Raw genomic sequence first — 11,061 nt, forward strand, 5'->3', positions numbered from 1 at the left:
AGCTCAGGGGTTTGTTTACAGAGTTGAGAGTTGCACTTACACACACAAACATGTGTACAGAGTCTCAGTTCAAACTGACTCAGCTCTCTTGGCTTTAGATGGATTTTTGCCAACTAAATGTTTCATTTGCACTCAACCTGATTATTGATTCTGAAGGAAGAAATCACAGTTTGAAGCTGCCAGTCACTGGAACAAGACCGGGCTTTTGGCATTTCCTTTTGTCTGCATCTCAGAGCCCTACCTACCTATAGATTTGGTTTTGTAAAACTGGTCTAAATGGTAACTTTGGTTTGCCGAAGCAGTAAATAAAGTTTGTTCCATTTGTGTGAAAAGAACTGAACTGATTCGTCTGCTCTCTTTTATACAGTTCAAAGTTTATTTTCAGCAATGTCCAATACGCTGATCGTGATCTACCGGTTGATCGCAAAGGTAGTATGGTAGATCACATGGCATTTAAAAAATAGACTTCAGCCTATCATCCATCTAGTTTTGGCCAGTTTTAGCTTCGCTGCACTGGCTACCGGTTCATCTTCAAATCCAGTTCTAAATACTCCTGTATGTCTACAAATCGCTGAACAGTTTCGCCCCCCCATCTCTCTGATTGCTACAACCGTATGTCCCACCACGTTTCCTGAGGTCAGTGGACCAATTGCTCCTCACAGTTCCAGGAACTCGTCTTAAGCGCAAAGGTGACAGGGCCTTCTCTGTAGCAGGACCAAGACTCTGGAATGAGTTACCTCTGCTTGTCAGACTGGCCCCCTCCCTCGTGGTTTTCAAATCCCGTTTAAAATCCCACTACTATTCAGTAGCTTTCAACACCAGAGGATCTGTGCTTTGAACCTGTACGCTCCACACTGGTTTGTCGTCATATTTATTATCTGCATTGTTTTTATGTCTATATTTCTGATTTACTTCATTTTGTATATTGCTTTGTGTGTTGTCTGTTGTTCTGTCTGTACAGCACTTTGGTTGGCCTTGTCGCTGTTTTAAGTGCTCTATAAATAAAATGGTATGGTATCTATGAAATTTCTCACTTGATTGACAGACAGGGCAGCCAGTCTGAGGCCCCGTTTACACGACGTGAAGCGTTCGACCGTTCATTCGCAAGACAACAGCCCCATTCTCTCTGAAACTGAAGGTTTCTGAATCCAGGTCTGAGTGGAGATTTTCAGGGGGGAACCCCCCATACAGAAATTCTCCGTATGTAAAGTTGCACATGCACACTACAGGCAGCTGCAGTAGAGTTGCACTTGGGTCAAAAATATCCGATCTGACCCGGCCCCAGCCTGCAGCCATCATCTCCAAACACCACCCGATCCGACAAATTAACAGTAATCACATGTCCGATCTCGAAAAAAAGCCCAACATTTTTAATTAAGCTTTGACTGCTTATACCACCGACTATTACTAACGGTCGGCGGGCACACTCGGCTGAGTAAAGGGGGCAGAAGATCAGAGCTGAGGAACTATCAAAGCGCATTAAATACTTCCCCTGTTTCTGCCTGCATTGGACCCTGCTCTGCCATGTCGGATTTTTTGTAATATCACTTGTTTGGGTCTTCGGCCGCGCGCGTCGGCTGAGTGCAGCAGCTGAATGAACATCCATTTGGTCTGATAGATCACTGGCAGTAGTCCATCTGAAGCTTAACTGAACTTTTTTCTTCTTTCAACCAGCCGGTCAGTGCGCGGTGGAATGGTCATATGCAGTAGGCGACAGTATGGCAAGCCATGTTGGCATATAATTGGATAGTTGGCCGCGCGTGACCCTGACACAATAAAAAGCCAGACACCGACCCAGCCCACACATTAAGCACATCATTATGGCCCTGTCTGAATCCGGGTCGGGTGGGGCCGGGCTCCAGGTTCAGGTTAGAAATGACAGCTCTAAGCTACATTCAAAAGTTTTTCTTCACTAACAACAGTTATATTATGTGGCAGAGAGCCGAGTGTTTCTTGTGCTCTTCACCCTTTTTCATCTTGTAGGAGCAAAACTAATAAAATCCAGTGTCCAAAGAGACGTTAGTGTATTTATTAGTTTGGACATAACTGTCCTGCAGCTGCAGCATGCACAATGAAAGCAGCTAAGTCCTGCAATCAGGGTTGCCAGATAAATTTAAAATGTCTTATTTACCCCCTCTTTTTCTGTGCACATGTTCAACAAACACAGCACACACCTCACACATCACGCATAACAGTTTAGGTCAAAATACTACCGCTTTATAGCGACGGTACTATAGTTCATCATTTCTTATCTGGCAACCCGACTAACTTGGAATCTACAGTGTTTTTCATGTAACCTCGCTCATTTTTTTGTTTATTATCCCTAATAAACACAGAACAAACACTAACATATCCAGAGGTTGTTCTCATGTAAATGGGGCCTTATAGTAAGTAGATCACTTTGATTTGGTAATTTTAAAAGCAGCTCACATGCTGAAGAAGTCTGGCCACCTCTGATTTAGATGTTTATCTTTAGTTCTTGACTAATTGTGCTAGTTCAGTGAACTTTGGAAATGACTCTTAAATTACTAGGAGCAAAAGAAGGAAATGCAGCATGAGAATTTGTGTCATTCATTTGTTTTTGTGCAAACGTAACGTGCATCTGACTAAAAAGCATTAAAAAAGTCAAGATGTCTTTTGTCCTGAAGCATAAATATTTTATTTTAAGATTATTCTCTGGGGTTTTATGTACTGACATAAGGTTTTTCTCTTCTGACTTTTACCTAGCTGATTACGCCGCACGCCATCCGGGTGCAGACGCCTCCTAGACACATCCCAGGGGTCGTAGAGGTCACTCTGTCCTACAAGTCCAAACAGTTCTGCAAAGGCACACCGGGAAGGTTTATATACACCGGTAGGTCCCAATACACACAATGTACACAGTTTCAACTGAATATTATATCTGCTAATCTATAAACTACAAGTTTCACTTTGAAATGTTTGTTCGGTTAGTTTTTAAATGTTTGTGTTTGTGTATGAGGGAGAAACAGAAACCCTGCATTTGTGTGTGTGTGTGTGCGTATGTGCATGTGTGTGTAAAAAGCATCTACGAGTTTGCAGTTCACTCTCAGGCCAGACAGTGTTGAACTAATGACTGCAGATTAGTCAACATTAACGACCCACACTCATTCGAATGTTGCCATAATCAGAGGCTCGTTAAAAACCAGCTACAATTAAACAGTCTGCTCTTTATAGCCCTGCATACTGGAACTATTAGTGAAATCATCCAGAACACCCAGTTTACTAACACACACACACACATGTTTAACACAAAATGCACACGTTGTTGAAGACGTGTGCGACTTCTGACCAGACTGTTGACTGAATGAGCATTTTCCTGCCGAATCGAATTGCAAGCGAAAAGAGAGGAAGAGAAAAATAATTGTGTGTGTGTGTGTGTGTGTATGTGTGTGTGCTCATATATGTGGAAGTGGATAGAGGTGATGTGATGTCTGGTATTGATCCGCCGCTCAACCCGGCTCCATCACACCATCATGATGATGTCAGGAGCAGAGAGGCATAAAAAAATAGCTGCGGTATAAATACCTCCAGGCAAGAGGCGTTTAATGACCTCGGTTATTAACCGGAGCTAAAGATGAGGATTTAAAACTGATCAATGAGGGAAGGAACAACCCATGAATGAAGTATTGGTTTTAAAGCATGACTCACAAAAATATGTAAAACTTGTGCTGGCCTAGTGTGAAGGGCATCTGTGTATCAATAAATCACCTTTTTTTTTCTGTTGCATACATTATGGTGTTTATTAGACTACTTTGTTCAGTTTGTTTTGTTCTCAGTAACTGTTTTTATTTTTTAGCCATTCAAGCTCATTTTTATTTGCAGTGCTTTAAGGGAAATGATTGGACTCAGTCAGACTCCAAACACACATTTGATAAATTTAGACTTGACAGTCCGTTTATGCTGGAGGGTTCTTCTTGTTAAACATTCCTGTCTACTGTCACCAACATCTTCTGAATGAACTGAAGCTTCAATCTGCAGCCTCTGTCAGATAAACTACTTTTACTAGTTGGCCTTTCATGATGTACTATAAGTGAATGTATTGAATTATTAAAATAATTTGATTGACTGTAACTGAATTTGAATCTGGATCTAAACTGAATTTATGATTTGGCCTTGTTTCTTTATGTGTACAGTAGTCCCTCGTTTATCGCGCGGGATCCGTACCCTGAAGCCCCACAATAAGTGAAAAGGCTCGGTTCGTTTAATTTTCGGCATAAAAAAGGCCAAAATAAAGACTTACAAATTTTTATTTTTTTTGAAAATATGCCACGTAAACAAGTTCAGTCATTACAGACTTCTTAGCTGGAGGTGATCTGGTGGATGAAGAAGACTCAGCTCTATCTCGCTGGTATCCTCAGACTGCAAACAACACAGAGATTTAAAAAGAAATGGAGTTAATAAGGTTATAATTTTAAATTTAAAAAGTTAATTAGATCACAATAATACAATAACAATACCAATTCTTGCACGGTCATCATATGAGGTGGTTGAATCTCTCGCTCATCATCAATGTGGCAGAGCTTTAAATCTGGGGTCGGGCTTGTTGACAATCACCTTTAGCTTTTTCATAAAGTGCTGCTACAACTTTTTGACTGAAGTGTTGATGTGATGGGTGTCATAGGCAGCGGGGCTCAAGAACTTTAATCATATGCTTAAAGCTGGCGCATCAACAACATTCGGACATAGATCCAGAGCTTTAAAAACTCCTACAGCTTGTGTTATTGCTTTGGACTGATCTGAATTACCTGATAAAGGTTGTTTAAATGCTGCTCTTATCGGTGTATGCACCAAACTATGTTCACATTTGGATGATGTCGTTTCAAGTGCGTTAACGAGTTAGTTGTGTTGCCTGCGGCTGATCTGCTCTCCGTGTAACAACGTCGACACACAGCTTTGGATTTGTTCACTTGTCTTTTAACAAGAAAGCCATAATGTTCCCAAACAGGAGACCACAACGAGATGCTAGGCTACTAATGCTAGAGTGCTAGAAGATAATAGTACCGTGCTGAAACACGCGTAGGAACTTTAGTTCTGTGGCGCATAATCTCTGGTTAATAAAATTTAATGAGTGAAAAAATAGCCGAAACGGTACGCACGTGGAACGAACCAAACATGCTGTATCGAAATGGTTCAATACACCCACATGTACCATTACACCCCTAATAAATATATATATGTAAAGGTGTTTTAAACCCTCCCCACACTCTTGCAATATTCTAAACAATGTTTCTAAACTAAACGCTCTAAAATAACACAGCATGTCATGATTTCAGCTTCGTGCCACAGCTGCACTCTGTGCTCTCAGCCACGCCCACTTCTCTGCTGAAGAACGGAGATCTACAGAGGAGGAGGAGCTACAGGAGGAAGTTTCTCCTACAGTGTAGGCTGCACAAAGGTGCAGGAGGTGCTAAATAATTTTAAATAATTTATTTTAAATAAAAATTCCATGCCGAGCGTGCGACTCATCCATCAATCAGCCAATTGTGTGTCATGTCCAATCTTATTTTGAAAAACCGTGATAGAGCGAGTCCGCGATAAACGAAAACCACAAAGTAGTGAGGGACTACTGTACAGCACCCTGCCGTGACTTTTGTTGTTTTGTTGTGTGTTATAAACTGAACTGAACAAAATGATTTGCTGTTAAACTTTAAGGAGTTTATTCCAAATGTTTTGGTCTTGAATTTACTTTTATTTGTTGGTGTCTTACATCAAACCAAAGATTCAAAGCTGTGTTTTATGTCCAAATGCAGCTTTTTATTCATGAAGTGTTTTACAAGTCAAGAAATCTGGATATTCATTCAAGGTTTGCTTGAATTTCGGACTCAGAATTTGGCAAACGCCGGAGAAGTGCACGGGGCGTCACATGGTTCATGCCAAAAACATTTTATTTACAATACACAGTGATTGCTAAATCCTGCTGGCAAACAGAAATAATTTCAAGCTCAGCAGAATGAAGCAAATAATCTTGTTTTATCAGATCATGTCGTGGGGTTTGTGAGCATTTTGTTGGCACTGTGAGTTGTGTTGCCTTTGAATGGACAATTCTTTGTGCAGGCCTCTGCTCTTCAGTCAAAACATCTTTAGTCTGACCCTCAGGCAAGCCGGCAGCTAATTGGTTCGTCTGGCATCTAACTCCTTTTCCTATTGGGCGAGGGTGACCCCTGGTGACCCGGCGATTGGCTGATCGCTTCAACATGCGACCCAGGAAACTCGATCCATCACTGCGGTTGTGTGACCTGCCTTGAGGTTGACTCGTTTCTGGAAGTCACCGGTGAAAGGTCCCGGCAGTGAAAGCCGATTGGCTGGTGTGGTTTTTTTCAAATGCTTTAGCCGTGGTTGCCTCTGGGTGTGAGGCCGGAGCAATTTAACAAGCTCATAAGCAGACACGCACGCGTGCAAAAACTGCGCACACACATATAAACACACACATGCATTGGGTCATGTCTTAACACAAGTTACCACACAGACTTTCTAACAGGGGCAGGAGTTGAAAGTAATTGTAAATCAGAGTGATATGAGGCAAAGATGGTGAGTAGTCTGGTTAACAGATGGTTTACCACATACACGCGCACGCACGCACACACAGATATGCACATGGTGCCTTATGGTTGCTTCATCTGCCTGATGGGAAAAATTAACATTCTCAACATCACACACTCCTGTAAACACACAATGGTGCAAAGTGACAATCAATAAATGCTCTCACACACACACCAGGATTATAAATACTCATACACACACATACACACACATATATATATAAATATGGTGCTGATTTATCATTGATGCAGCTGCAACAGAAAATCTATAGTCTAGATGCATGGAAGAAACTTTTAGTAATAAAATTTTTTAATTTTTTTTCATTTCTTTATTCTCTTCCAAATGTTTAAACTCAAGTTTCATGATTGTGGCAAGAGATTAACAAAGAAAGGAACAAGAAGCAAAAACAGAAAGAAGGGTGGACTTTTAAAGCCAGATTGTGAAGTATCGATCCGCTCGTACAGTAGAGTGATACATACACACGTATTCCACGTAAGAAAGCCACCGAGAAGACAAGCTGGGGAGAAAGAGATCTCATCTCATAAGGGGAAGAATGAAGCAATAATTCAGTGGTATTGAACTGCAGGCTGGCCAGAGAATCAATATCACCACACCTCCTCTCCACTCCTTTCTCCTCCTTTTTCTCCTTCTCTTTTTACATCTTGTCCTTTCACCCGCCCAACTTCGACCTCCTCCTTCCTCCCTCCCTTTTTGTTAATCTCGTCTGTGGATTCTTTTGTTTCAACACTCCTGAAAGATGATGAGATCAGCACAAATGTTGCGCAAAAATTAAACACGACATATCCCAGTTGTTGTTTTTTTCTTTTTAGCTTTCGTGCATTTTCTCTGTTTTTGCCACTTTTCCTCCATTTCCTTCCCCCGTTCCCATTTTATTGTGAAACAGGAGTAGACGGTCTGTCCTCATGAAACTTCAATGAGTATTGATCTGATGGCACTCTGAGGGGTAGAACGAGGGCCGGAGGAGGAGTGATGGAAGAATGGACGGATGGGTGAAAGTGGCAGACGGGGTAGTTAAGAAGCAAAAGGGATGAAGCTGAGCTGGAGGGGTTCACACTGAGATGAGTTCAGGAACAGAATTTGTGAGAAGACAGATCTGAGTGCCGGTCATTCTTGCTGGTTTTGAGAGTTTTGGGAAGATGCAGAAGAGACGATGTTTTGATGAAACGTTCACGAACTGGCCTCTGCTTTTTGCTGCGGCAGAATCTGCCTAACAAAATAATACATTTTACTGTTTAACATCTGTTTTTCATTTGATCGCACTTGAAAAACAAGCACTTCCCATCAAAACGAGCAGTATAAACTTCCCGAGCCCTGCAGGGTTTGGAGCATACGGGTCAGAGTTTCAACAGCTGGTACTACCAGTGCCCCTTAAAGCTGGTGTGTAATCATTTGGACCACTGCTTCTGATCCCATTCAACATTTGTTTCTGGGCAGGGAGAAAAGTCTGAAGAAAATAGTAAAACGTGCCATTTTGGTTTCAACCAGCACACAAACCTCCAATAACAAGCCGTCAGTTAGAGATGCTTTATGCTTGAGGCATTAAAATCAGTTTAAATCTCCTTTTGATATGTGTGCGTGTGTGTGGGGCTTATATTAGTGTTTGCATCGGTTAAACGTCTCCAGAGATGTTCAGACGGAGCACCCGACACTGGCTGTTGATTCTGACAGTTGATATTCCCCCCCGACTGTTGAGCAGATGTTTTTGTACGTTTCTATCAACCATGACTGACTTTTCTTTTTCTTTCCTCTTTTTTTTTGTCTCTTTACCACACTCTTCCCCTTTACTCCTTACTTTACTTTTATCCTCACATTTGAACTGTGTGTGTGGGGCGGGAGAACAAAACTAAAAACAACAATTAACCTTAGGAAACATTTTATTTGATGTACAGTAGTCCCTCGTTTATCACGGGGTTTAGGGAACCACGCCCCCGCAATAAGTGAAAAACCATGAAGTAGGGATACAGTAGTCCAAGTTCAAGTTTCATTCCCAATCTCCCACTTGAAACTATTTACATTTAAATATGTCATATTTTCATTAATCAATTGATTGTTTATTTAAAATATTATAGTATTTAAATTGTAGAGAAGAGAAGCACAGCAGGACAGCAAAGGGTTAACCCTTTACGCAGCTGCACGGAGCAGAAATGTACTTCTTGATCAATTGCACTGTAACAACTGAACATAGAAGTTCCAAAATAATTTAAAATAGCTCTTAACATTTTTATATTTTGTGATTATGACAATTTTATGATGTGGCATGCTTTGAATTTTAAGTTGAAAACAAAAGTTGATTAGTGCATTTGGACAGCAAAAGGTTAACCCTTCACGAAGCTTCTGCAGCAGGAGGAGAAATGTGGGCGTGGCCGAGAGCCGCAGGTGGCCGAGAGCGGAGATCATGACAGGCTGCAGAGGGAGCTTCTCTCTGCACCTGTGGGTTGCACACATGGTGCAGCAGGTGCTAAATCTTTTTTTTTATTTTTTATAAACAATCCATGCCGCTTGTGTGGCTCATCCATCAATCAGCCAACTGTGTGTCATGTCCACTCTTACTTTGAAAAAAGAGCGAGTCCGCGAAAGTCAAACCACAAAGTTGCGAGGGACTACTACTGTACTGTACTTTCAAAAAACAAGTTTAAACTAATATTGGTTCTGTGCCCTTGAGTTCAAAACTCAACAAGAAAACCATATATATATATATATATATATATATATATATATATATATATATGTGTGTGTGTGTGTATGTATAAAGAAAACAGAACACAAGATTATGACCAAATGCAAGGCAAATTCCATCCATTACCTTTTACCCACTTCTTCCTTTCCGGGTCACGGGGGTCACTGGTGCCCATATCCAGCAGTCACTGTGTGAGAGGCGGAGGACACCCTGGACAGGTCTTCAGTCCATCACAGGGACACATAAAGACAAACAACCATTCTCTCACTCACAACTAGGTACAATTTAGAGTTACCAATCAGCCTAACATGCATGTTTTTGGTCTGTGGGAGGAAACTGGAGTACTCGGAGAAAACATTCAAACATTCACCTAGAAAGGCCCCTGGCCTTTCTAGGTGAATGTTTGAATTCAATCCAGCAACCTTCTTGCTGAGAGGCAACAACTCCACTAACTTACCCACCATGCTTGCACTTAAACTTAAAAAGCAAAAATTAACAGATTTTTTTTTTGTTTTGTTTTGCATTTCAGGAAAACCCAATAAATAATTCATCAAATCGAGGAGAATAGTAAGGAAACATTTAGATTTGATAAAAATACATATTTTCTGTTAAGTGAAAAAAGCATTTAAATTAAGGGACAAATGTTTACCTAGACAAAGTTGATATTTTGTTTGAATTGGGCTAAAAGATCAAGATTTTAAAGCTTGTACAAAAATTATTATTGGGTCATATCTGCAATTTTAAGTCACTTTTTTTACTTTTGACCTCATTGTGACTCTTTATACCACGATATACGAGTCATCAAATCATTTTGTGCAGAGAGTTTCCTCAAAGCAGAGAAGTTATGTCCATAACCGTTGAACATCTGGACTTCTCACAGCTCATAATTTATGAAGTAATTTAGATTACAAATTAAGTGGTTCAGGACATAACAGAAACCAGAGACTTGGGTGTGATGTGATAATAAAACCGACGTATATCTAAAACACACACGCTAAAAGAAATTAGAAAACAACCTCGGACGTTCATCTGTGAATAATTTATCAGCGCTGGATGTGGAAAGTACCAGACATCACCACTGCAGCTGCACACTGGAGAACACACACACGAACTGAACACACCCTCTCTCTGTTCGTAACAGAAATAATCATCCAGCTTTGCTTTTTACCTCCATTTCTCTAACGGTTGAACTTCCAGGGTTCAACAATGTGGTGACGACGCATCTCCTGCGTGTATCAATAAACACACAAGCACTCCCACTTAATGCCCAAACGCCTTGAAGCATCGCTCCGACGAATGGAGGCTTTCAGAGCTGCGCTTGATTGACACATTGATTGGGAAAAGACTTTGAAGAAGCATAATTAGAATACTAAAGTGAACAGTAAGTGTTCCTTTAAGCCTTTTTTGATGATTCCTGCAGTGTTATTATCTTACAGATGTTTTTGACACCTTTAGGTTCTCCACCTCTGCATGTAATGTAGTGTAGCTGCAGTAATCACAGAGCTGCTGCTCTACACAGAGTTCTTATTCGAGTTTAAACATAGACTGCTGATATTTCTGCCACCGTGAGTTAAGTTCAAGCTGTGTTTTGTCATTTCATCCACTGGAACCAGCTGCATCTTGCTGGACGTCAGTGAGGTTGCTTCTGACAAAGCAAAGCAGAAACTTCTAGGAACAGTTGATGTCGGTCAAAGTTTGAAGGGAAAGAGCATTCTGACAAACTGAATGGATTTGGTGAATAAACTATAGAATATATTAAAAAGAAACGTTTCGCCCCTCATCCAAGAGGCTTCGTCGGTCTG

At 40.9% G+C, this 11,061-nt stretch overlaps 1 protein-coding gene across 1 annotated transcript in view; it reads left to right on the forward strand.

Moving 5' to 3' along the window:
• Positions 1 to 11,061, forward strand: part of LOC119420854 (transcription factor COE1-A) — a 121,639-nt gene that overhangs the window by 87,482 nt on the left and 23,096 nt on the right. Inside the window, exon 7 of the mRNA XM_037688278.1 lies at positions 2,728 to 2,854. Coding sequence (XP_037544206.1) covers positions 2,728 to 2,854 — 127 coding nt within the window. The remainder of the gene's footprint in view (positions 1 to 2,727; positions 2,855 to 11,061) is intronic.

The sequence above is a fragment of the Nematolebias whitei genome, chromosome 14, assembly GCF_014905685.2.
Source record: "Nematolebias whitei isolate Nwh7 chromosome 14, NemWhi1, whole genome shotgun sequence".
Taxonomy (NCBI): Eukaryota; Metazoa; Chordata; class Actinopteri; order Cyprinodontiformes; family Rivulidae; genus Nematolebias; species Nematolebias whitei.